This window comes from Mustelus asterias, chromosome 23 (genome assembly GCF_964213995.1).
Source record: "Mustelus asterias chromosome 23, sMusAst1.hap1.1, whole genome shotgun sequence".
NCBI classification, from domain to species: domain Eukaryota; kingdom Metazoa; phylum Chordata; class Chondrichthyes; order Carcharhiniformes; family Triakidae; genus Mustelus; species Mustelus asterias.
The window spans coordinates 37,558,194-37,586,184 of NC_135823.1; the positions used below are offsets into that span (position 1 = coordinate 37,558,194).

The 27,991-nt window shown below is 48.8% G+C and overlaps 1 protein-coding gene across 4 annotated transcripts; it reads left to right on the forward strand.

The window, feature by feature from the left end:
- Positions 1 to 937: 937 nt before the first annotated feature.
- On the forward strand, positions 938 to 27,991 carry LOC144510656 (UNC93-like protein MFSD11). 4 transcript variants are annotated; one of them, XM_078240336.1, is made up of 13 exons: positions 938 to 1,063; positions 5,323 to 5,378; positions 8,262 to 8,369; positions 9,686 to 9,765; positions 10,204 to 10,300; positions 11,657 to 11,715; positions 12,499 to 12,637; positions 13,733 to 13,782; positions 17,373 to 17,438; positions 19,071 to 19,196; positions 21,339 to 21,513; positions 23,368 to 23,503; positions 27,655 to 27,991. In XM_078240336.1, the coding sequence occupies exons 1-13, from the start codon at positions 974 to 976 to the stop codon at positions 27,709 to 27,711; spliced, it is 1,239 nt and encodes a 412-aa protein (XP_078096462.1). In that variant the 5' UTR covers positions 938 to 973; the 3' UTR covers positions 27,712 to 27,991. The 4 variants fall into 4 exon arrangements, with proteins under 4 accessions (XP_078096462.1, XP_078096461.1, XP_078096463.1 ...); XM_078240335.1 differs by lacking the exon at positions 27,655 to 27,991 and adding an exon at positions 24,653 to 25,961; XM_078240337.1 differs by lacking the exon at positions 27,655 to 27,991 and adding an exon at positions 24,653 to 25,961 and having other exon boundaries at positions 1,011 to 1,063; positions 8,324 to 8,369.

Below are 27,991 nucleotides of genomic sequence, written 5' to 3' on the forward strand. Positions count from 1 at the left end.
ATGTGTAAATTTCCTTTTCAGTCCTTCCTAACTCCTTTCTTCACCTTTTTACTACTTACATGCTGATAGAAGACCTTCGGGTTTCATTTTATGTCAGCTGCCAGTCTCTTTTCATCCTTTGCTTCTCTTATTTGCTTCTTCGCGCCACTTTAAACCTTCTATATTTAGCCTCAGTTGTAGTTTTACTTGACATCTCTAATTAATTTCTATCACCTTTGTCATTCAGGAAGCTCTGGATTAGTTTGCCCTATCTTTTCCTCCTGAGGGAATGTACCTTGACTGTGCCCAAATGACCTCTTCTTTGAGGGAGCCATTGATCAGTGACCGTTTAATCTTGCCTGCCTGTGACTCCAATTTATTCAGACCAGCTCTGTTCTTCTTCATTGTCATTTTTTCCCCAATCTAGGGCGGCTCTTTGTCTTTTGTTGCAGTTTGTGATACAGTGATCACTGGACCCTAAATGTTCTCCCACTGACACTTGATCGACTTGACCCACTCCGTTTCCAAGAACCAGGTCTAGCCATGTCTCATCTCTCTTAGGACACATACTGCTGAAGAAAATGTTCCTAAATACTCACAAGGAACTCTTGGATATATTTGGATAATTAAAATCTCTTATTATAACTACTCTATAAGTTTTGCACCTTGTTGTAATTTCCTTTCCACTAGTTGGTGATCTAGAGACACATGCAATTGCATTTTCTGCTCCTTAGCGCTGGACAAATTATCATAATACGGCGAGGCTCCTCCAGGGAGTGAAGTCCTGGAGGCTGCCTAATGCTCAGCAAAGAGCCAGATCGGTAAATGAATCCGAGAGGATTTGCTGTCGGGATCAGTGAGTGACAATACTCCGCCTCCTGCATTATCCACACCCACACAATGTACTGGACATCAGAGCCCGCCCCTGATTGACAGCCGGAGCCCCGCTGCCCTCTCTCGGTCCAGCTGCTGGTGCGGGCGGTCAGGGGTGTCAATGGGCGATCGCAGGGTGGTCAACGTTTACCTCCTGGGTGTGGGCTTCATGCTCATCTTCACCGCCTTCACCACCTGCGGGAACATTGAGGTAAGTGTGCACTCCCTTGCTCTGAAGTATAACTGTCGCCAGTACTCACGATCAGGGTTAAAGTCTATGACGAGAACAAAGTACTTCGGTGCTGGTGATCCCAGAAATATCCCGCAGGTCTGGCAGCATCTGTGGAGAAATAGAGTTAACCACGTTTCAGATCAGTGAACCTTCCTCAGAGTTGGTCATAGTTTAATAAACAATTAGGGAGAGGGGAGGAAAGTAGAAACTGGAAGATCTGTGATAAGGTAAACGGAGATTAAAGAGAAATGTTTGACAAAGGGTCATCTGGATTCGAAACGTCGGCTGTTTTCTCTCCTTACAGATGCTGCCAGACCTGCTGAGATTTTCCAGCGTTTTCTCTTTTGGTTTTATTGAAGAGAAATGTTAATTGGACTAATAATGAAACAAAAGATGTGACTGAATTATGTATAAATGAGGAAAGCAGAATTACCATCAACAGCTGCCACCCAAAAACAAGGGGCAGGGTTTATAATCTGAAAATATTGAACTCAGTTGTTTCTTTCAGTTTGGTCTATTGCATTCGCTGCTCCCAATGCATTTTCCTCTATATTTGGGAGACTAACTGCAGACTAAGCGACCACTTTGTGGAACTTCTTCACTCAGTCTGCAAGAATGACCCCAACCTCCCTGTTGCTCACCATCTTGATGTCATGCCCACATGTCCATCCTTGACCTGCTGCAGTGTCCCAGTGAAGCCCAACGCAAACTGGTGGAGCAGCACCTCCTCTTCCGATTCGGCACTTTACAGCCTTCTGGACTCAACACTGAGTTCACCAACTTTACACTGTGACCTTTCTCCTCCATCTTGACCTTTTCCTAATTCCAAAAGTTGAATGCAGTGGCCGGGATTTTACAGCCTTGCTCGTTCCGAAACCGTAAAATCCCACCCTAGGTCAACGGACCTTTCCGTTGTCCGCCCCTAGCCTGCTCCAATTCACGTGGCAGTAAAATTCCAGCTCGTGAATATATTGGAAGAGGTGTAAATAAATTCCTGTGTAACCTGGGAGTGCCTAGAAGAGTTAGAACATATGAGGTAAAAGGACAGGTGTTGCATGTCCTACGCTTGCATGGGAAGTTGCATAGAAAGGGGTGTTGGGGATGATTGAGGAGTGAACCAGGGTATTGTGGTGAGAATGAGCCCTTCGGAAGGTACAAAGGGGAGGGGAACATGTGAGGGCATCATGCTGAACCGACAGTAATCCCAAAGGATGATCCATTAAACATGGAGATCAGTGGCGTGGAAGGTGAGGACAAGGGCCTCCCTGTCCTGATTCTGGGTGAGGAATGGGTAAATCGGATTTGGATTTGATTCCCACTACAGTTAAAGAGTCTTCCGACATTCACTATCTGGCTCCCTTGTAAGGAGTGGGTGAATTACTGGGGGGAGTAATGGCGAGGGGCCAGCTGGAGAAGACGGGGGAAAACTGCAGACCTTGCAGGAGAAGCTGAAATAATTAGCTGCAGTTGCTATTTACTCATCAATTCGCAACATATGACCCCCTCGACTGGGACGCAAACTGGAACTCTATTCTTCAAATAACAGTATCTCCGATCAGCAACCCATGATCGTGACATCATTTGAACAGGAGTCACAGGGCCCAGCTCAATTAAACTCTGTTCAGAGCCATAATGTGTTTACAGCACAGAGCAGGCCAGCCATATCTGTGCTGGCTCTTTACTCAAGCAATGCAAAACAGTCCCATTGCCTGGCTCGCTCCCTACAGACCTTTTCACAACTTTAAAAACCCCAATAAATACCCCCCCACACTGATTATTCCAGGAACTCAAGCCTTCCTCATAAGTTTATCAAAGAGTTGCTCCAACTTGAGTCTGAAGAGTGTTTGGACACATTAATTCTTTCTTTACCCGTGAATTTGCTTAGTCTCTCTCGTGCTCTCTTTTTTTTTCTTGTTCTGTGTGAAAACTGCAGCATTCCAGGATGAGACCAGGAGTGAGAAGTTGAGTTTCAACTACAGCTGAAAATCTAAGTCTGTTTTCAAAGGAGTGGAGATTAAGTGAAGATCTAAAAAGCATTCTGTATTCTGGGACAGCGTGAGAGTATATCCTGAAACATTAATTCCACTGGGCGACGACAAGCGGGCATAAAGTAAAATTAGTGCTAGAACAGAAGTAGGCCTTTTAGCCCCACGAGTTTATTCCACCCATTCAGCCAAATTATGGCTTAATTTGAAACAGTCACTCAGAAGAAGAACCATACTGAGTGTCAGGACGATTGAAAGTAAAAAGGTCACTCTGACATTGTGGATACTATTCTTGCCTCTGAGTCAGGTCATAGGTCTGAATCACCGGAACATAGAAACAGGAGTAGGCCATTTAATTCTTTGAGCCTGTTCCATCATTCACAGAGCTCATTGCCGACCAGTTTCTGAACTCCTTTGCCCCATGTCCCATTATACTTTTAGCTAACAAAAATCTATCAAACTGGGTTTTAAGTTTAACGATTAATCTAACATCAATTGCGGAAGAGTGCTCCAAACTTCACAGAATCATAGAATCCCCACAATGTAGAAGGAGGCCATTCGAGTCTATGCCAACTCTCCGGCAGAGCATCCCAACCAGGCCCTATCCCCGTGACCCCGTTAATCCACCTAACCTGCAAATCTTTGGATTGTGGGAGGAAACCGGAGCACCCAGAGGAAACCCATGCAGACACAGAGGGAGTGTGGCGGCACAGTGGTTCGCACTGCTGCCTCACAGCGCCAAGGACCCGCATTCAATTCCAGCCTCGGGTGACTGTCTGTGTGGAGTTTCCACATTCTCCCCGTGTCTGCGTGGGTTTCCTCCGGTTTCCTCCTACAGTCCAAAGATGTGCAGGTTAGGTTGATTGGCCATGCTAAATTGACCCTAGTATCAGGGGATTAGCAGGGTAAATATGTGGGGTTACAGGAATAGGACCTGGGTGGGATTGTCGTTGGTGCAGACTCGATGAGCCGAATGGCCTCCTTCTGCACTGTAGTTATTCTATGATTCTAATGCGCAAACTCCACACAGTCACCCAAGGCCGGCATTGAACCTGGGTCCCTGGCGCTGAGAGACAGCGATGCTAACCACTGTGCCACCATGCTGCCTTCTGCCACTCTGAGGGAAGACATGGTCATAATTTCACTACTGAAAGGTCTGGCTTTCATGTTTAGACTATGTCCCCTAGCCCTAGACTCTTACGAGCAGATATCATTTCTCCCAATCTTCCTTATCTGTTTCCCTTTATATCTTGAAAAATTTGATTAATCATCTCTTAACCTTCTAAATGCCAGGAAAAACAATGCTAGTTTGTTTACTCATTGTTCATAACTTAATCCTTGGAGTTCAAGTATCATTCTAATAAATTTACAATTCCTTCACTCCAAAGCCAATATGTCCCTTCCAGGGTGTGGCGCCCAGAACTGCTCACAGTACTCCAGATGTGGCCCAATCAGCGCTTTGTACAGCCAAAGTTTCTATCCCATCATTTAAGTTGTTAATGAATATAGTGAATAGTTGAACACAGATTCTTGCAGGACAGCACTGGTCAAAATCTGCCAATTAGAGTACCTGCCCCTTATCCCTACTCTCTGTGTCCCATTGCTCAAGTCAGTTTTCCAACAGGGTCAATAATTTTCCTTCAACTTTAGCTAACAGTCTCTAATGAAGGACTTTATCAAATGTTGTTTGGGAGTCCAGGTAAATAACTTTCATAGTCATTCCCCTGCCTACTATTTTAGTCACCCATTCAAAACATTCAATCAGATTCATCAGGCAGGACCTACCCTTTACAAATCCATCTGCTTCTCTCTGATCAGCTGTATATTTTTAAGATGTTCACTCACTCCACCCTTAACTGTAGACTCTAGCAATTTCCCCACAACAGATGTCAGACTACTTGTCATAAATTCCCTTGTTTTGATCTATCATCATTGTTAAAACTCTGTCAGAAGCTCTGTCTTTCAGATGAAACATTGAACCAAGGTGCCGTCATATAGTTTTGGGATAGATGTTAAAGGTCCTGTGTCCCGATGGGGAGACTGTCCTGGTACCCTGATTCAACATTCCTTCCTCAACCAACACCATCAAAAACAGATGAACTTGCCTCATTCCTGCTTGTGGGATCTTGCTGTGTGGGGAAAGATTGCCCGGTGCCTGGGCAGCACCAACGTGACTATGCTTCGATGTAATTAATTGGGGATGTACCTGAGGTACCCATAAAAGTAAATGCTTTCAATGTTCTTCTTTTGCAGCAAACGGTAATAAGAAGTTTGACCAACACCAGTTTCTCCGGCAGTGGTTACAACAGGTATCAGAGACTCTGGCTATTTACTATGGGCTGATGAAACAGTCTACAATATTTTTGATGGACTGAGGCACCCACTGCCTCCTCACCCTCCGTGTGCCTTGTGGTGTAGTGACCCTTTAAGGGGTGTTTTCCCTTTTAGGGTCATGTGACCAAGTTGGGGACTCACTCAGACTTGCTTGGGCTTGTTCCAGCAGTTGGCGTTTTGGGTCAGTGTAGTTAAGATCTTTATCCTTGCTCTGTAATGTGTATAGTTATTCTGTTAATAAACCTTTGTTAGTTTGCTGACCTGAGTTTGAGCCTTACCTCGTGACATTCTGGTGGGTGTGGCCTGTCACCACACCTGAGCAAGGATTTTTGCTCCACATAAGGGGCAGTATTTAGTGGAGGTGATGGGTGTCTTGTCAGCCAGTTGCTTTCAGGAAGGCCTGCTGAATTAAGTCAATCAGGCATTTAACTGAGCAATGTCAGGCCTTCCCTGGGATCAAACACCCCAGAGAGCTGCTGGCCAATCAGAGGCTGGGAATTGTATGTTGCTTGGTAGCTGGCAGCTGCTGCACTTACTCGAGGCCCAGGATCACTGAGAGGCCCAGGATCGCTGAGAGGTCCAGGATCGCTGAGAGGCCCAGGATCGCTGAGAGGTCCAGGATCGCTGAGAGGTCCAGGATCGCTGAGAGCCTCAGGATCACTGAGAGGCCCAGGGTCACTGAGAGCCTCAGGATCACTGAGAGGCCCAGGGTCACTGAGAGCCTCAGGATCACTGAGAGGCCCAGGATCACTGAGAGCCTCAGGATCACTGAGAGGCCCAGGATCACTGAGAGCCTCAGGATCACTGAGAGGCCCAGGATCACTGAGAGCCTCAGGATCACTGAGAGGCCCAGGGTCACTGAGAGGCCCAGGGTCACTGAGAGGCCCAGGGTCACTGAGAGGCCCAGGGTCACTGAGAGGCCCAGGGTCACTGAGAGGCCCAGGGTCACTGAGAGGCCCAGGGTCACTGAGAGGCCCAGGATCACTGAGAGGCCAAGGATCAATGAGAGGCCCAGGGATCACTTAGAGGCCCAGGATCGCTGAGAGGCCAAGGATCAATGAGAGGCCCAGGGATCACTTAGAGGTCCAGGATCGCTGAGAGGCCTAGGATCGCTGAGAGGCCTAGGATCACTGAGAGGTCTAGGATCACTGAGAGGCCCAGGGTCACTGAGAGGCCCAGGGTCACTGAGAGGCCCAGGGTCACTGAGAGGCCCAGGATCACTGAGAGGCCCAGGATCACTGAGAGGCCCAGGATCAATGAGAGGCCCAGGATCGCTGAGAGGCCCAGGATCGCTGAGAGGCCCAGGGATCACTGAGAGGCCCAGGATCACTGAGAGGCGCAGGCAATAGATGAGTGATGAGGGTCACAATGGAAGGAGTCGGCAGCATAGCAGGGGAGCGGGGTGTTGCCTTCAGTGGATCCCCACTCTTTTCCTGATGCAGGGTCCCTCATTTAGACACTGAGTTCCCTTTAATGATGGACACCTCTGGAAGCTTGCAGGCAACTCTGACGGGGTTTGCTTTTTGGTCTTCTCACGTGGTGAGTCCCCTGCCCGTCACTGGGTTAATACCAGCACCAAATGGATGAGGTTCCTAAGTTGGCAATATTTATCGCCCATGAGCGTTCCTGCCCTGGACTTAATCAGGGCAGAGGTAGGAAGGAAATGGGGTCCCAATATGACACCTGCCCAATTAAATGCCTTTGTCCTTGCCACCAAACCTGCCACAGGAGAGGGTATTAAATTCCACCTTTACACATTCACAAGTTCTGGTTGACATTATACATAGAACAGTACAGCACAGAACAGGCCCTTCGGCCCATGATGTTGTGCCGAGCTTTATCTTTAATGCCAGTGTGCCAGACTGTTTTCCATCCCTGGCTTGCAGGAAATCTGCTGATGTCCCAGGCATTGTAAACCTCTGGATCCAGATTTCAGCCTTGTCCACATGTCATATACTGTGTCATATAGTGAGGCCAGGGTAAACATCCAGAACTCCTTCCTGCTCTGAAGCAAATCATTTTCTGATCGAGTGATCTTATTAAACCCTGGCAGTCAGCTTAATTCCCGCATTGCAACTGCAAGTTGTATTTGTATTTATGTTACCACTAATGTCGCAAAATGTCCCAAGGCACTCGCAAAACAAGAAGGAGATATTAGGTCAAGTAGCCAAAAGCTTGGTCAGAGGTGAGTTTTAAGGAACGTCTGAAAGGAGGTAAAGAGATGAACGAGGTTTAGAGAGTGAATTCCAAAGCTTAAGGCCCAAGCAGCTGAAGGCATTGCCACACGAATGGTGAAGTAGTTCAAATTGAGTAAGATGCCAGAATTGGAGGTTTGCAGTGATATAGGGAAGAAGATTACAGATATGGAGGGAGGTTGAAAACAAGAGTGAGAGGCAAGAATAAAGTTGAGGCATTGTAGGACTTGCAGCCAATGTAGGTGAGCACAGGGGTTGGTGTGAGTTAGGAATCAGGATGTAATGAGTTTTCAAGTGCTCCTTAGTATAAATTGGGCAATGTGCATGTTTGGTATCTCACTAATCATCTTCATGAGTAGGGGCACCATCTGCTAGTTGCTCAATGTATAACCCAAAGGTGTGCAGAACATTGCTCTTCTGTTTCAGTAAGAAACTTTTTTCTGCAGAAGACCTTGTTAGGGTAAATTCTACACAGGGAGCAAATGAAGATTGGATGTGCGGGTAGAGTCCATAAGGGGTAGATTTTACATTGGGTATGGAAAGGGGTTCTATGGGTAGGGGGAATCTGTAATATTGTTGCCAGTATTTGTTGCAGGAAGAGCAGGAATGAAAGACCAAATAGCCCCTGCCCAAGCATCATACATCCTTGTGTTTTTTTGCCAGCCTTGCCATTATCTATGGAGTGTTTGCAGCTTCTAACCTTGTTGCGCCATCTGTTGTCGCAGTTGTTGGACCAAAGATGTCGATGGTCTTCAGTGGAGTTATTTACAGGTAGGCCTGATTCCCATTGGGTTTTAGCCTCCCACACTCCCGCATGCCATCCAGGATAAAACTTCTATTCCCCCTTCTATTCTAATGATAGTCCCCTGGTTTAGACCCTGAGAACTTTTCACACTTTCTCCTTCTGAGTTTTAAATGCAGTGTGCAATGGGAAAAGAATGAGGGAAGTGAAATTCATTGGATAGAGCTTTCAAAGAGCTGGTACAAACATGATAGCCTGAAGGACCTTCCTCTTTGCTGTAATATTCAATGATGACCCAGGTGTGCCAGTTTCTGGTCTCCTTTTGTCAGTTTGTTCCCTCAGCTGTGCCATTACAGGAGAGTCCTACCCACCCACTTCATGGACGTGGCATGTGGTGATTGGATACCAGACTCTCTCAGCCACCCACAGCATAACTGGGGATTCTTGGGACCAGAATCAGTGGAGAGTTATTGAGTGACACAGAGTATGAACCAATGTTGAGGGTGGGGTTTGCAGAAAAATTGCATCCAGCTGTCCTTAATTCAATCAAATCTAAAAATAGTGCTGATCATGTGTACCCAGCAAATTAGATTTCATTAAAGGGTAAAATGCTTCAATTATTCCCCGTTACCCATTGAAGAAACTGAAATGTTGCCCGGGGCAGTTTGCAGTTACATCTTTATAGAGTGCTGAGTTGGAGCTGGCACAGGCTGGTAATAAACAACCTTTAAAAACAGGCTGTGATGTTGCACCAACTGGGGGAAAGGGAGTGTTGAGGGGACGGGGGGGGGTGTTGAATGGTTTCTTCCTGTTCCTATCACTGACTCTGTACCAGAAGCACCTTTTTTAAAATGTATTCTTTCATGGGTTGTGAACATCGTTGGCTAGATCAGAATATTTTGTTCTTTCCTAGTTGCCCTTGGAAGGTGGTGGTCGTGATCTGCCTTCCTGAACCGCTGCCTTCCAAGTGGAGTAGGTAAACCCACAATATCTTTATGGGGGGAGTTCCAGGATTTTGACCCAGTAGGAACAGCGATGTTGTTCTCAGTCAGGATGGTGCATGGCTTGGAGGGAAAATTGCAGGTGGTGGTATTTCCACTTACCTGCTGCCCTTCTTCTTTTAGGTAGGAGAGGTCATGGGTTTGGAAGATGCTGCTAAAGGAACCCTGGTGAGCTGCTGTAGATGGTATACACTGTTACTGTGTGTCGGTGGTGGAGGGAGTGAATGTTTAAGGTGGTGGTGGATGAGTGCCAATCGAGCGGGCTGCTCTGTCCTGTATGGACCTGCAGTGAAGCTCTGCTGACTGGCCCTTTACTGTTGTTGTGTTTTGTTTGGTTTTTCCAGCGGTTACGTGGTTTCTTTCTGTAAGCCGATGGCGTGGTCGTTCTACATCACCTCCATCCTCATTGGATTTGCTGCAGCTGGTGAGTGGAGTGCTCAGTGCTTCCTGAACTATTACTTCCAAATCTCCGCACCAACGTATCTCCTCCCCTTTCCTGACAGACCCTGTCCCCACCCCACATCCTAGGGTACAGTTATACCCGCCTCTCATCATGTGCTTCATGCGAGTGGTTGACCTTTGTGCTTGAGGCTGCACAGGCTATGGAATCACGAGGAGTCGGGGGTGGCGGGTTCAGGGCTGCAGCCACCTCCGATCATGGCTTCACTGGATGTCCCTATTAACCAGGGCAGCAACAGGATTGGCAATGCTGGCAGGCTTTCAATGCCCCTCCCCTGCCTCACACCAGAGACTCCAAACCCAGTTGTTGACCCGACTTCTGCCTCACCACTGAACAGGAGGAAGGTGGTGGGGAGGAAGTCAGGATGATCCAGCCCTGCCAAAGTTCTTCCTTCTCTTTCAGTGTTATGGACGGCTCAGGGGAGCTTCCTTATCTTGAACTCTGACTGTACCACTATCAACAGAAACACCGGCACCTTCTGGGCTCTGTTACAGTGCAGGTAAGGGAACTGCAGACTCCAACAAGAACTGGGAGACATAACCATAGCCTTACCCCTTAATACTTTCCCTCTGTCCATTATGGTGTCTGGTGACCAGACACGGTAGCCTACTGTTTCTGGTAACTCGAGGTCTGCTGTGGCAATTTGGCAGGATTGAAGTCAATAAACCTAGTTTGCAGCTGAGCTGATGCTTGTAAAATCAGCTGGAACTTTGGCTGTGTTCTGGAGAGGTTTGAGATTGTGGATCAGAATCGCAGGACATGACCATAAGAGTAGAATCATGGGGTGTGAGGGTCATGGTAAAGGACAGGGTGAGATTAAAGGGTGTGACAGTGAGGATGATGTTGGGTCACAGGGTGTGAACATAATGGGGGGTCATGGGGTGTGAGGGAGATGGGGGTCATAGAATTTGAGGGTAATGGGGGGTCATGGGGTGTATGGGTAATGGGGGCTCATGGGGTGTCAGGGTAATGGGGGCTTATGGGGTGTGAGGGTAATGAGGGTCACAGCGTGTGAGGGTAATTGTCATCATGGGGTGTGATGGAGATAGGGATCACGGGGGTGTGAGGGTAATGTCCTCATGGGGTGTGAGGGTAATGGGGGGCCATGGGGTGTGAGGGAGATAGGGGTCATGGGGTTTGAGGGTAAATGGGGGTCACAGGATGCGAGGGTAATGGGGGAATCATGGGGTGTGAGGGAGATGGTGGTCACAGGGTGTGAGGGTAATGGGGGTCACGATGTGAAGGTAATGGGGGGTCATGGGGTGTGAGGGAGTTGGGGGTCATGGGGTTTGAGGGTAATTGTCATGGGGTGTGAAGGTAATGGGGGATCACGGTGTGTGAGGGTAATGGGGGGGTCATAGGGTTTGAGGGCAAAGGAAGATTCATAGGGTGTGAGGGAGATGGGGTCACAGAGTGTGAGGGCAGTGGGGGTCACAGGGTGTGAAGATGATGGGGGTCATGGGGTGTGAGCGTGACGGTGGGATCTTGAGGGGCAAATCTTGACCTTTCCCATTTGGGTTATAATCTGATGGAATAAACCCTCCCTCTCTGAGAGACCTACAGCACAGAAGGAGGCCATATGACCCATTGTGTCCACACTTTTTTTCAGTGTGGAGTATGAAGGCCAGCATGGATGAATTGGGCCGAATGGTGTGTCTTTATGTTGTAAGTTGTTTGTAATTCTCTGAGTCCCGGTTTTGAATGTGAAAGGAATATGGTATTGATATTCCAGTATTGTCCGACTATTCAGCACCAGAATGTGCCTCTGTGAGGGGAGCCTGGGTGCTGCCGTTTCACTCTGTGTGGCTGATACATTTAATACTTCTTATCTGACTGGTTTGATATATTTTTGCAGCATGTTGTTTGGGAATCTCTACGTTTATCTGCAATGGAGAGATACGATAGTGATCTTAGGTAAGAGACTGATTTTGCTTCATGTTGTATGTTTTTTGGGGCAGCGAGGAAGTGTAGGGTCTGAAAGGGACATTGATGTTGCTTGGGAATGTTGGGCTGGGTTAGGGTAAGGGGATGATGGGAGGGGTCACGGAGAGCGGGGTGGTGGATGAGGTTGGCAAAGTAATGGAATTATATGATGATGGGGATTGACAGAGTGGCTGGAAGAGATGATGGGGGTGATGGGGCAAGGGACTCTTATGGGAGCCTCAAGCAAGGGATCAACTTGGGGTCCCAACATTCCATGAGACGATGTTAGTAAATTCACCCAACCCAATATGGATCCACACAGCCCCTCCGACCGCCCCAGCCCCTCCGACCATCCCTGCTCCTCCGACCGCCCCGGCCCCTCCGACAGTGCCAGCGCTCCCCTTGACCTTAAGCCCATAATCAGGGTGACTCTCCACAGCAGTATTGAAGGAGTGCTGCACTGTTGAAGGTGCAGGCAATTAAATGAGCTGTTATACAGAGGACCTGTCTGCCTTCTCTGGTGCACGCGAAAGATCCATGCTACTCTTCGAAGAAGGGCAAAGGAGTTCTCCCCGGTGTCCAGATCAATAGTTATCCTTCAACCAGCATCAGCAAAACAGATTATCTGGCCATTATCTCATTATTTGTGAAATCTTGCTGTGTGCAAATTAGCTACATTACATCAGCAAAGACTGTAGCGTAAAGCATTCTGTGATGTCCTGAGGTTATGAAGGACAATGTAGAAATGTGAGTTCTTTATTTTTGACTTCTCAGATCATGACAGAAGTACCTTGTTTATTGTATTGTCCGTGATCTCTCTTGCTGGGACAATCCTCTTACTTCTGCTGAGAAACATCAAACATGTGGAGAACAGCTCTGAGATCAACGACCCTCTGCTTCAGGATTCCTGGTTGTAAGTACACAAATAGCACAGTGATTAGCACTGCTGCCTCACAGCCCCAGGGACCCGGGTTTGGTTCCCAACCTGAGACACTGTCTGTGCGGAGTCTGCACGTTCTCCCTGTGTCTGCATGCGTTTCCTCCGAGTGCTTCGAAAGAAGTGCTGGTTAGGTGCATTGGCCAAGCTAAATTGTCCCTCAGTGTACCCAAACAGGTGCCAGAGAGTGGCGACTAGGGGATTTTCACAGTAACTTCATTGCAGTGTTAATGTAAGCCTACTTGTGACACCAATAAATAAACTTGAAACTTTAAGTGGAAATCAAATCTCTGGCTGTCTTCCTTGTGATGTGGAGATGCCGGCGTTGGACTGGGGTAAACACAGTAAGAAGTTTAACAACACCAGGTTAAAGTCCAACAGGTTTATTTGGTAGCAAAAGCCACACAAGCTTTCAGAGCTCCAAGCCCCTTCTTCAGGTGGTTTCCCATTCACCTGAAGAAGGGACTTGGAGCTCCGAAAGCTTGTGTGGCCTTCCTTGTGCCACGGATGGAGGTTCACTGCTCCTGAGGACACAATCAGTTCTAAAACTGGCCACTGGGGATGCCAGAAAGCAGCTGTTTCAGGTAAGTCTGGCTGAGATAGGGATCTCACAGTGTTGGCGCCACGATTGTGTGACGATCCAAAATGAAGTGTTTGAAACAAACGTGTGTCAGCCGTGGCTCAGTGGCTGGTGCTCCTGCCTCTGAAGGTCAGAAGGTCATGGGTTCAGGCCTCACTCTGGAGACTTGAGCACAAAATCCAGGCTGACCCTCCCTGTGCAAGGAGGGATAAGACCATCCAGTCTCTCAGGTGGATGTAAAAGATCACATGGCACTAGTTCAAAGAAGGATGAGGACATTCTCCTGTTGTCTTGGTCGATGCCGACTGTCCAGCCAATAAAACAATTCTAAAAACTGGCTGCCACATTTTCTACATTACAACATTGACTGCACTTGGTTTAAAGTAGCTTTGGCAGATCCCGCGGTTGTAAAAGGCACTATATAAATGCAAGTTCTTTTCAAATGTATATTAGTCTTTACAGCCTCTTTCTTTGTTTCAATGTTGTTCTAGGCTTAAAGAGAAAGTGATGTCAACCATGGATCAGATCATGTCAGAGTTCAGTAAGTTGTTTCTGTGTTCCTACAGTCAGTCTCCTCAGCTGTTAATGTTCCTAATGGAGACGTGGTAGTGAACTGACAGCACTCGGCAAGGGGGGGAAGGTCAGTTAGTGACTGGGGCATATGGTGGACAGGGATTGGGAATAAGGTGGACAGTGATTGGGGGGATACGGTGGACAGGGATTGGGAATACAGTGGACAGTGATTGGGGGGATACGGTGGACAGGGATTGGGAATACAGTGGACAGTGATTGGGGGGATACGGTGGACAGGGATTGGGAATACAGTGGACAGTGATTGGGGGGATACGGTGGACAGGGATTGGGAAGACGGTGGACAGTGATTGGGAATACAGTGGACAGTGATTGGGAATACAGTGGACAGTGATTGGGAATACAGTGGACAGTGATCGGGGGATACGGTGGACAGGGATTGGGAATAAGGTGGACAGTGATTGGGGGGATACGGTGGACAGGGATTGGGAATACGGTGGACAGTGATTGGGAATACAGTGGACAGTGATTGGGAATAAGGTGGATAGTGATTGGGAAAACAGTGGACAGTGATTGGGAAAACAGTAGACAGTGATTGGGGGAATATGGTGGACAGTGATCGGGGGATACGGTGGACAGTGATCGGGGGATACGGTGGACAGTGATCGGGGGATACGGTGGACAGTGATTGGGGGATACGGTGGACAGTGATCGGGGGATACGGTGGACAGTGATCGGGGGATACGGTGGACAGTGATCGGGGGATACGGTGGACAGGGATCGGGGGATACGGTGGACAGTGATCGGGAATACAGTGGACAGTGATTGGGAATACAGTGGACAGTGATTGGGAATAAGGTGGACAGTGATTGGGAATACGGTGGGCAGTGATTGGGAATACAGTGGGCAGTGATTGGGAATAAGGTGGACAGTGATTGGGAATACAGTGGACAGTGATTGGGAATACAGTGGGCAGTGATTGGGAATAAGGTGGACAGTGATTGGGAATACGGTGGACAGTGATTGGGAATACGGTGGACAGTGATTGGGAATACGGTGGACAGTGATTGGGAATAAGGTGGACAGTGATTGGGAATAAGGTGGACAGTGATTGGGAATACAGTGGGCAGTGATTGGGAATAGGGTGGACGGTGATTGGGAATACGGTGGACGGTGATCGGGGGTACGGTGGACAGTGATCGGGGGATACGGTGGACAGTGATCGGGGGATACGGTGGACAGTGATCGGGGGATACGGTGGACAGTGATCGGGGGATACGGTGGACAGTGATCGGGGGATACGGTGGACAGTGATCTGGGGATACGGTGGACAGTGATCGGGGGATACGGTGGACAGTGATCGGGGGATACGGTGGACAGTGATCGGGGGATACGGTGGACAGTGATCGGGGGATACGGTGGACAGTGATCGGGGGATACGGTGGACAGTGATTGGGGGATACGGTGGACAGTGATCGGGGGATACGGTGGACAGTGATCGGGGAACACGGTGGACAGTGATCGGGGAACACGGTGGACAGTGATCGGGGGATACGGTGGACAGTGATCGGGGAACACGGTGGACAGTGATCGGGGGATACGGTGGACAGTGATCGGGGAACACGGTGGACAGTGATCGGGGAACACGGTGGACAGTGATCTGGGGATACGGTGGACAGTGATCGGGGGATACGGTGGACAGTGATCGGGAGATACGGTGGACAGTGATCGGGGGATACGGTGGACAGTGATCGGGGAACACGGTGGACAGTGATCGGGGGATACGGTGGACAGTGATCGGGGAACACGGTGGACAGTGATCGGGGGATACGGTGGACAGTGATCGGGGGATACGGTGGACAGTGATCGGGGAACACGGTGGACAGTGATCGGGGAACACGGTGGACAGTGATCGGGGAACACGGTGGACAGTGATCGGGGAACACGGTGGACAGTGATCGGGGGATACGGTGGACAGTGATCTGGGGATACGGTGGACAGTGATCGGGGAACACGGTGGACAGTGATCGGGGGATACGGTGGACAGTGATCGGGGAACACGGTGGACAGTGATCGGGGGATACGGTGGACAGTGATCGGGGGATACGGTGGACAGTGATCGGGGGATACGGTGGACAGTGATCGGGGGATACGGTGGACAGTGATCGGGGAACACGGTGGACAGTGATCGGGGAACACGGTGGACAGTGATCGGGGGATACGGTGGACAGTGATCGGGGAACACGGTGGACAGTGATCGGGGGATACGGTGGACAGTGATCGGGGGATACGGTGGACAGTGATCGGGGATACGGTGGACAGTGATCGGGGGATACGGTGGACAGTGATCGGGGGATACGGTGGACAGTGATCGGGGGATACGGTGGACAGTGATTGTGGGGATACGGTGGACAGTGATCGGGGGATACGGTGGACAGTGATCGGGGGATACGGTGGACAGTGATCGGGGGATACGGTGGACAGTGATCTGGGGATACGGTGGACAGTGATCTGGGGATACGGTGGACAGTGATCAGGGGAACACGGTGGACAGTGATCTGGGGATACGGTGGACAGTGATCGGGGGATACGGTGGACAGTGATTGTGGGGATACGGTGGACAGTGATCGGGGGATACGGTGGACAGTGATCGGGGGATACGGTGGACAGTGATCGGGGGATACGGTGGACAGTGATCGGGGGATACGGTGGACAGTGATCGGGGGATACGGTGGACAGTGATCGGGGGATACGGTGGACAGTGATCGGGGAACACGGTGGACAGTGATCGGGGGATACGGTGGACAGTGATTGTGGGGATACGGTGGACAGTGATCGGGGAACACGGTGGACAGTGATCGGGGGATACGGTGGACAGTGATCGGGGAACACGGTGGACAGTGATTGGGGAACACGGTGGACAGTGATCGGGGGATACGGTGGACAGTGATCGGGGAACACAGTGGACAGTGATCGGGGAACACGGTGGACAGTGATCGGGGGATACGGTGGACAGTGATCGGGGGATACGGTGGACAGTGATCGGGGGATACGGTGGACAGTGATCGGGGAACACGGTGGACAGTGATCGGGGAACACGGTGGACAGTGATCGGGGAACACGGTGGACAGTGATCGGGGGATACGGTGGACAGTGATCGGGGAACACGGTGGACAGTGATTGGGGAACACGGTGGACAGTGATCGGGGGATACGGTGGACAGTGATCGGGGGTACGGTGGACAGTGATCGGGGGATACGGTGGACAGTGATCGGGGAACACGGTGGACAGTGATCGGGGGATAAGGTGGAAAATGGTGATACAGTGGGTTAGTGTTTAGGATGTGCTGCGGTTATTGTGAGATGAAGCCACATTGTGACGTGACCCCAGTGGTGTGTGACTGCACTCTGGGGATAACGGAGTCTGTTATTCCAATATGGTACAGGATATGATTCTACAAGTGGATGGTGCTGGTTTAAGTGATAAGTCAATGCACAGAGGTTGAAAACCGAAAACCGTATTCCACTTCACCGTTGAAGAGTAATATAGAATCAGTTGTGAAAATGTCTTTCTCCTCACTCAGATCAATCTATTTTTCAGGGTCAATGCTGAGGTTGTTTTGCACAAAAAACATGCTGCTACTGAGTGTGACAATAGTGTACAGTCGTGAGTAAGCTCGTGTACAGCGGTGAGAAAGTGTACAGCGGTGAGGGGGTGAATGTGTACAGTGGTGAATGGGTGTACAATGAACAGAAGAGAGCAGTGAGGAGGTGAGTACACAGTAGTGGGTGAGTGAGTGTACAGCAGTGAATTAGGTGATGAGGGGGTGAATTTGTACAGCAGTGAGGGGGTGTACGGCGGTGAGGGGGTGTACGGCGGTGAGGGGGTGTACGGCGGTGAGGGGGTGTACGGCGGTGAGGGAGTGTACGGCGGTGAGGGGGTGTACGGCGGTGAGGGGGTGTACGGCGGTGAGGGGGTGTACGGCGGTGAGGGGGTGTACGGCGGTGAGGGGGTGTACGGCGGTGAGGGGGTGTACGGCGGTGAGGGGGTGTACAGCGGTGAGTGTGTATGGCAGTGACTGAGTTTACTGACTCTACATTTTAGTAGACTTGACATCTAACAATAAAACATTATCACTGGACCAGGGGTGACCAGAGCTTCCCCACTCCCCGCATTAGCCCCACACTGCTCCCTACCCCTATCCACACTCATTCTGCCTCACCTGCTCCACTCCTCACGTTCCCCTGAGTAGCCCACACTGCCCACACCTCTCCAGATCCTCTCTCCGGCCTTGGTCAGTGTAAGAACCTGAGTTTGATATTGGTTTGATCTGCTCCCTAATGGGCATGAATCCAATATTTTCAACCACATCAGCAATTAGAACCATGAAGGCCAGCTGATGTGGAAAATTAGATTGTCATCATGTTTGATGGGGACAGTGCAGAGGAAGATTTGCTCTGTATCTAACCCCGTGCTGTACCTGTCCTGGGAGTGTTTGAAGGGGACAGTGCAAAGGGAGCTTTACTCTGTATCTAACCCCGTGCTGTACCTGTCCTGGGAGTGTTTGGGGACAGTGTAGAGGGAGCTTTACTCTGTATCTAATCCTGTGCTGCACCTGTCCCAGGAGTGTTTGACTGGGACAGTGCAGAGGGAGCTTCACTCTGTATCTAACCCCATGTGTACCTGCCCTGGGAGTGTTTGAAGGAGACAGTGCAGAGGGAGCTTTATTCTTTATATAACCACGTGCTGTACCTGCCCTGGGAGTGTTTGAAGGGGGCAGTGCAAAGGGAGCTTTACTCTGTATCTAACCCCGTGCTGTACCTGTCCTGGGAGAGTTTGATGGGGACAGTGCAGAGGGAGTTTTACTCAGTATCTAACCCCATGCTGTACCTGTCCTGGGAGTGTTTGATGGGGACAGTGCAGAGGGAGCTTTACTCTGTATCTAACCCTATGCTGTACCTGTCCTGGGAGTGTTTGATGGGGACAGTGCAGAGGGAGCTTTACTCTGTATATAACCTGTGCTGTACCTGTCCTGGGAGTGTTTGATGGGGACAGTGCAAAGGGAGCTCTACTCTGTATCTAACCCTATGCTGTACCTGTCCTGGGAGTGTTTGATGGGGACAGTGCAGAGGGAGCTTTACTCTGTATATAACCCCGTGCTGTACCTGTCCTGGGAGTGTTTGATGGGGACAGTGCAGAGGGAGCTTTACTCTGTATATAACCTGTGCTGTACGTGCTATCATAATGTTAGTGGATCAATCCCTGTTTAACTTTTTTTGGGGGATGTTGATATTCCAGGGCTGGTGCTGACCTTTTACAGTGGGGTGTACGGAACATGTATTGGAGCTACCAGAGAGTTCGGACCAGTGGCCAAGGGTCTGATTGGTCTCTCGGGAATATTCATTGGCATCGGAGAGATACTCGGTAAGTCTGAGAAATGATTGTGCTCAGCAGAGCATTGGGACGGAGGTCAGAGGATGAGAAGGTAGGGGAGGGGGTCAGAGGGTAGGGGAGGGAGGTCAGAGGACGGGAGTTTAAAGTTTATTTATTAGTGTCACAAGTAGGCTTACATCAACATTGCAATGAAGTTACTGTGAAAATCCCCTAGTCGCCACACTTCGGTGCCTGTTCGCGTACACTGAGGGAGAATTTAGCATGGCCAATGCACCTAACCAGCACGTCATTTGGACCGGTTTTGGAGCACCCGGAGGAAACCCATGCAGACACGGGGAGAACATGCAGACTCTGCACAGACAGTGACTCAAGCCGGGAATCAAACCCAGGTCCCTGGTGCTGTGAAGCACTGTGCCACCGTGCTGCTTTATCAATGGCCTTCCTTCCATCATAAAGTCAGAAGTGGGGATGTTCGCTGATGATTGCACAATGTTCAGCACCATTCGCAATTCCTCAGATACTGAAGCAATCCATGCCCAAAAGCAGCAAGGCCTGGACAATATCCAAGTTTGGGCTGACAAATTGCTGCACAAGTGCCAATCAATGGCCATCTCCAACAAGAGACAATCCAATGATCTCCCCATGACATTCAATAGCAACACCATTGCTGAATTCCCCATCATCAACATCCTGGGGTTACCAATGATCAGAGCTGAACTGGACCAGCCATATACATACTGTAGCTATAGGAGCAGGTTAGAGGCTGAGGATACTGTCATGAGTAATTCACCTCCTGACTCTCCAAAGCCTGTCCAACATCTAGAAACCACAAGTCAAGAGTGTGATGGAATACTCCCCACTTGCCTGGATGAGTGCAGCTCCAACAATACTCATGAAGCTCGACACCATCCAGGACAAAGCAGCCCGCTTGATTGGTACCCGATCCACAAACATTCATTCCCTTCATCACTGATGCACTGTAGTAGCAGTGTGTACCATCTACAAGATGCACAGCAGCAAAGCTCCTTAGGCAGCACCTTCCAAACACATTGCCTCTACCACCTCAAAGGACAAGAGCAGCACATGCCTGGGAACAACAGGTTCCCGCCAAGCCACACAGCTTTCTAACTTGGAAATATATCACCATTTCTTCACTGTCACAGGGTGAAAATCTTGGAACTCCCTCCCTAACAACACCGTGGGTGTACCTACACCATATGGACTGCAGCGGTTCAAGAAGGCAATGCACTACCACTGGAAGAAGGACAATTAGTGATGGATGATAAATGTTCGCTTAGCGATTCCCACATCCATGAAAGGATAAAACAAAAGAATAGGGAGCTGATGGGCTGAATGGCCTCTTGCTGTTCCTGTGGAACAAGTTCAAGAGCACAAATTGTTTTCCTTGTTCCTGTGTAATGGACTTGAGAGGCTGAATTGCTTCCATGCTTGAATGAGTTGGCGAAGGTTGGAAAGCATGGGGATTATAGATTATAGTCTATACGGTTTCTCACTCAGTGCTGCAAGATCTCAGTTTCATACAGTAACTTGTTCTTTTCATCTAGTAGGTTGGGAGGAGCCAAGTCACATCAGACCAAAGCTAGGTTTGTGCTGTTGAGGTGGGCAGTTGTGGTCTGTGGTGTTGGAAATCAGGGACAGCCTCCTTGGGTCTCTTTTGAGTGGTTGTTAGGGGTAGCTTAGCGCAAGAGAGGTAGTAACTTCTTTTGGCTCAGACACAGGCAGTGGCATAGTGGTATTATCACTGGACTGGTAATCCAGTGACCCCCGCGTAATGCTCTGAAGACCCAGGCAGATGGTGAAATTTGAATTCCACAACAAAAATGGAATTAAAAGTTGATTGTCGATTGTCATAAAACCCATCTGGTTCACGAATGTCCTTTAAGGAAGGAAATCTGTCATCCTTACCTGGTCTGGCCTACATGTGACTCCAGATCCATGTGGCTCCAGGTTGACTCTTAAATGTCGTCAGGGATGGGCCCTGGCCCAACCAGTGATGCCCACATCCCATGAACGAGTAAAAAAAGAAGAAACATCAGAAAGTCCGCTCAATTGGCCTGTTTATAAATGAAATCATTGTGGGCTGCTGGAAATCAGTGGCAGGGTCAGTGAGGATTCAGTTGTGTGGATGAAGTGTTTGTCTCTCTGTTACAGGAGGCGGGATCTTCGGGCTGCTGTGCGTCAATAACCAGTTCCGACGTACCTCAGCAATCCTTCTCGGAGTCATTGTGCATCTCTTAGCATTCTACCTGATCTTCCTTATAATCCCAGATGATGCTCCAATAGAGGGTGTAACCAGAAAACACTATGAGCCCTATCTATTTCCCAGGTAAGATCTTTAAAAGTGACTGTGAAGCTGCTGATTTGTAACAAAAATACAGCTGATTCACTTCAGGGAAGGAAATCTGCTGTCTTCACTTGGTCTGGACTTACATGTGACTCTAGACCCACAGCAATCAGATTGAATCTTCACTACACTCTGAAGTGGCCAAGCAAGACTCTCAGTTGTGTCAAATCATCAACCAGTGGTTCAAGGTGAAAGTCAGCATCAACACCTGGGCAACTGAACATATGGGAACGTGTGGGTGTTGGGCAGTATTTGGATGACAACTGGTATTGGGGAGGCAAGTGGTATAGAGGTGTCAGGCAGTTTTAGGGCATCTGGTGTTATTGGTGGTTGGGAAGTATTGGGATGTAGACAGCATTGCGAGCTGGACAATATTGGGGTGTTGGGCAGCATTGGGGTGTTGGGTGGTATTGGGGTGTTGGGCGGTATTGGGTCATTGGGCGGTATTGGGGGCATTGGGTGGTATTGGGGCATTGCGCAGTATTGGGGCGTTGGGCGGTATTGGGATGTTGGGCGGTATTGGGGCGTTGGGCGGTATTGGGATGTTGGGCGGTATTGGGGCGTTGGGCGGTATTGGGACGTTGGGTGGTATTGGGGTGTTGGACGGTATTGGGGCGTTGGGCGGTATTGGGGCGTTGGGCAGTATTGGGATGTTGGGCGGTATTGGGGCGTTGGGCGGTATTGGGACGTTGGGCGGTATTGGGACGTTGGGCGGTATTGGGACGTTGGGCGGTATTGGGACGTTGGGCGGTATTGGGACGTTGGGCGGTATTGGGGCGTTGGGCGGTATTGGGGCGTTGGGCGGTATTGGGATGTTGGGCGGTATTGGGACGTTGGGCGGTATTGGGACGTTGGGCAGTATTGGGGCGTTGGGCGGTATTGGGACGTTGGGCGGTATTGGGACGTTGGGCGGTATTGGGACGATGGGCGGTATTGGGGTGTTGGGCGGTATTGGGGCGTTGGGCGGTATTGGGACGTTGGGTGGTATTGGGGTGTTGGGCGGTATTGGGGTGTTGGGCGGTATTGGGACGTTGGGCGGTATTGGGGCGTTGGGCAGTATTGGGGCGTTGGGCAGTATTGGGATGTTGGGCGGTATTGGGGCGTTGGGCGGTATTGGGGCGTTGGGCGGTATTGGGATGTTGGGCGGTATTGGGGCGTTGGGCGGTATTGGGACGTTGGGCGGTATTGGGACGTTGGGCGGTATTGGGGGCGTTGGGCGGTATTGGGATGTTGGGCGGTATTGGGACGTTGGGCGGTATTGGGACGTTGGGCGGTATTGGGACGTTGGGCGGTATTGGGGGCGTTGGGCGGTATTGGGACGTTGGGCGGTATTGGGGCGTTGGGCGGTATTGGGGCGTTGGGCAGTATTGGGGCGTTGGGCAGTATTGGGACGTTGGGCGGTATTGGGGTGTTGGGCGGTATTGGGGCGTTGGGCAGTATTGGGGTATTGGGCAGTTTGGGACATTGGGCGGTATTGGGACGTTGGGCAGTTTGGGACGTTGGGCGGTATTGGGACGTTGGGCGGTATTGGGGCGTTGGGCGGTATTGGGACGTTGGGCAGTATTGGGGCGTTGGGCGGTATTGGGACGTTGGGCAGTATTGGGATGTTGGGCGGTATTGGGACGTTGGGCAGTATTGGGGCGTTGGGCGGTATTGGGACGTTGGGCAGTATTGGGGCGTTGGGCGGTATTGGGGTGTTGGGCTGTATTGGGGTGTGGGCAGTTTTGTGAGCTGGACAATATTGGGGTATTGGGCTGTATGTTGGATCAGGAGGTATTGGGCAAATGGTGATTCCCGCTATCACAGGCAGGACAGTAACAGTTGATGTATTTACAGTCCCGCTGCAGCATTAGTGAGCAGTTTCCTCCTTGGCCTCGGTGATAGTTGCTTCAACACTCAGCTCTACAGCATCCTTGGCATATTGTACCCACAGCAAAGCGGCCCTGCTTTCGCTATCTTCAAATTCATACAGGTACCATTTCCAGAAACACTCAATCTATGATTCTATATCTACTCTATTCTGACTGAGCTAAGTTATACCCACAGTATCCACTTGCTTCCTCCTCAACCACTCGCTGCCTGCCTCTCCTGAAACATTGCTGTGAGACAGGGCTCGGGAGAGGGGCAACGAGAGGGAGATATGCAAGCAATGGGGGGTCAAGTGGGAGGATCAGGGAAGAAGTCGGAGAGCAGAAGAGAGACAGCAAATGGTAGGGTCGGGGACTCAGGGAGAATCTGCAAATGGACCAATGGAAAGACATTTGAGAGTCGCAGACAGCCAGTGTGCTGCATAGTGAATACTGTTGCCACAATGCATCACTGAGCTATAATACGCCGTAAGAAGTTTAACAACACCAGGTTAAAGTCCAACAGGTTTATTTGGTAGCAAAAGCCACACAAGCTTTCGGAGCTCCAAGCCCTGATCTCCACATCATGACTATAATACGCCCACAGTATCCAATATGCCTCAAGACCAAAATACACCCATATTATCCAGTACAATCAGAATATGGCATATTTGGCCCTGTGCTTGTTGGGTGATATTGAAGACATTGGGAAGGGTAACTCCCTGTCCGGGACCCGGTTATCAGGAGGCAGCTTAAGAAGTCTAGCCTGAAATGCAGGTTAAAAGAAAATATAATTGAGGTTTTTTAAAAGGAAATGGGATGATGCTGACGGATGGGCAAGACTAGGGACAAGTGGGAAACATTTTGATCAAAAAGTTAGGAAGCATTTATTTACAGAGAGTTATTAACCTCTGGAATAGACAGAAATGTGTGGTGATTCCCTGCAGTTGCACATCTTTCTGAGAGAGCATGTTCTCAGGTAACATGGAAAGTTTATCTGGGATTAGAGGTGTTTGTGGAACATTCCCAGGTTAGAGAATCAGGGAAGGAACTTCACACAGTCAGTCTAAATTTCTTCTCCCTTTTTTGTGCTCTGGTTTTTCTCTGTCCCTGATGTAGCCTGATTGTTTGAAATGGCTGTGTTGTATCTGGACAGGATGGGTTTGGCAGGCATTTTTAAAAGATGTATGATTATGTACAGAACAGCTGTCCATGATGCAGAGGGAAAACAAATCCTCATCTGCGTGACTGTTGTCTTTCCCTTTGGCTTGCAGTCCATTTCTGCCGCAGTGGCTTTTGGATACAGCAACTATCTGGTGCTGCCGTGGCAACTCCTCATCATGACCACCTTCTGTTTCTTTGGCACACTTTCCTTTTTCGCAGTGGAGAACATCGAAGACAATGCCTTGGGCTTGCAAGATTTCTGAACCTCAATTTCCCTGAAAGTGCCGGGCTGGCAGGGAATTTCCAAGGCTCTGAATCCCAGGATGTGGTGTTTGAAATGTGTTGGAGTTGGATGGGAAAACCCACGGACGCACGGAGCAGACTGAAAAGTGGCAGCAGCTTTCCTCTGCCAGCAGAAGGGGTTGAGTGTTTGAATCGCTGGCAGAGGAGACCAGGCACTCCGATCTCTTTTTGTCCTTCGCAAAACTGTCTTAGCCTCTCATTCTTGGAGATGTCAGGCATATGTCAAATTATAACGTTGAACCTACATTAGCGAGTTCAGCAGAAACGAGCCAGAGGCCACCCAACCTGAGAATTTCTGTGGGCACTAAAAAAACACTTTTGATATCACTGGAAATAAATGTACAGGATTGCTTTACACTGTAAGATTCCTCCCCTGCCCCTGTACCTTACTTCTGTGTTGCACTGACTGACTGACGTATCTAAATTAGTTGTTATTTTTGTCGATGCAGGGAATTTATATGCAACTGCTCATTCACTACAAGCCAAAAAGTATAACCATATAAGCACAGAATCTGGTTATAGCGCAGGATCGAACAGTGCTGATTTGCTGCTGTCATTTGCTAGTCCATGATGGGAGCCTTTTTGTGCGCTCATCACCTCCAGAAAATCATCACTCATCATGTGACAGGAGGTGTAAGTTTTAAATCTACTTCATGAGAGTCAAGTCACCCAATCTATCTATCGTCCTCTGTTGCTGGGGCAGGTCTGAACTCAAACTTCACTCACAAGATTCTTGAGGCAGACAATGCCTAGCTTTCAAAGTTCTCATTCTTGTTTTCAAATTCTCCTCTGGCCTCATCCCTCCTGCAGCCCTACAGTAACCCAACAAAAACTCTGTACTCCATCAATTCTTTCATCACTCCACCATATCCACCTTAATTTATGTTGTGCCTTTAATAAAGTTTCAAAAGTTTTTTAAAAGTTAAAGTTTTTATTTATTAGTCATAAATAGGCTTACATTAACACTGCAATGAAGTTTCTGTGAAAATCCCCTCGTCACCACACTCCCTGTTCGGGTACAGTGAGGGAAAATTTAGCATGGCCAATGCACCTAACCAGCACGTCTTTCGGACTGTGGGAGGAAAGCGGAGCACCCAGAGGAAACCCACGCAGACACGGTGAGAACGTGCAGACTCCACACAGATAGTGAGTGACCCAAGCTGGGAATTGAACGCAGGTCGCTGGCACTGTGAGGCGTCAGTGCTAACCACTGTGCCACCGTGTCACTCATAATAGAGTAATAACATGAGGAGTCTTTTCCTAGGAGAGTTACCATACAACATTTTATACTGAACCATTGCGATAAAAGGGTAAGCGACCAAAAACGTGGTCAAAGAGGCAGGTTTGAAGAAGTGTCTTAAAAGGAGGAGAAATAGGTACAGAGTCAGAGAAGTGTAAGGAGGGAATTCCAGTGTTTTACACCTTGGCAGCTGAAGGCATGGCCACCAATAGTGGAACAGTTAAAATCTGGAATGTGCAAGAGGCCTGGAGCAGGTTGCACAAATTGGGAGGATGAGGCACGAATGGATTTGAATACAAGGATGAGAATTTTAAAACAGAATCCAAATATACCAAAACCAGAATCCCATATCTTCAACAACAACATAGTCCTTTCAATCTGAATATGGCAGAATATTACTGAATGGGTGTGACTAATACTGAATATTAGTCACACCCATTCATTCATTAAAATCATAGGATGCAAACCATTGATGTAAACATATACTTTATGACTGAATATAAATAAGTGTATTATTACAAAGGAGAAAATTCTTCTCCCCCAACTCCAATCAATTAATTTGAGCAAGGAATTAAATAAAAACAGATTTGTTGTTGATAATAAGTTAAACAGGGAAGATGATGAAATACTCTGTGTTTTAAGGATTCCAAGACTTGGAGATTTACTCAGGTTGAGACTAGCTAAGTTCAATGGAGCCATTTGAAATGTCGGACTCAGATACACAATCTTCTTGCTAATCAGACCCTTCATTGCAACAGTTCAAGAAGGTGGTTCAACATCACCTTCTCAAGAATGGGCAATAAATGCTGGCCTGGGTGTTGAAATCCTGGACTGCCGGGCTGTGAAAAGACCTTTTCCTGCAATGCTCACAACTCATGAATGAATAAAAACTGCACTTGCTGTAAGTGTCACTCTTGCTTCCTGTAACGTATTCCCTTGCATAGATAACACCTGTCCTTGTCATAAAGCAGAGAATGCTCTGACTGACAGAATAGGGAAGAACTGCCCAATCATCGTCCAAGTTCTACCCTTCCAACATACTGCAGGGTGAGGAGAGGAACCTGCTCCAACATGAAGAGTCTTAGGGGATAGCCAAGGACAAAATGTTTTGCACGTTTCACCACAATAATTTCTATTGAAAGAAGGACTTGCATTTATATTGTATCTTTTATAACTTCACAGTGTCCCAAAACACATTATAGCCAATGAAATATTTTTGAAATGTAGTAACCAATTTGTGCACAGCAAAATCCCACAATCAGCAATGTGATAAATAACCAGATAATCTGTTTTAGAAATGTTGTTTGAGGGATAAATGATGACTCGGACATTGGGAAGAACCACCTTGCTCTTTTTTGAAAAGTACCATGGGATCATTTACAGACGAGGCCTCAGTTTAATGTTTTATCCTGAGGGGTAGCAACTTTGACATCTGTGCTGGGAGTGAAAGCCTGGACTATGGGCTCAGACTGTGGGAGTGGAACTTAACCCACTGAGCCGCAGCTTATATCTGTAGTATATTGAAAGCATAGAGAATCATCCAGAGTTATTCTGGCACATCTTCTGCAGGCCCACTCAGGAATGCCCATGGCAGAAGGAGACAGAACCTCCAACCCAGCCTTGTAAACCAGGAAATGGCTTTATGCAAGGGTTCCCAATCCAGGGTCCATGGTGCCCACAGTGTCTGCGACAAGATTTCAAGGACACGCAACTATGCAATCTCTCTCAACACCATCAAGTTTGCTCCAAGATCAGCCCAGCTTTTGCCAACTTGATTGGCAGCCATCACAATCAACCCCATACAAGCATTGTGACCCCCCCCCCCCCCCCCAACCTCTCTGTAAAGAGATAGCTATTCCTTGGCAATGTTCAACATTAAAGCAAAATGGCTGACAGTATTTTAAAT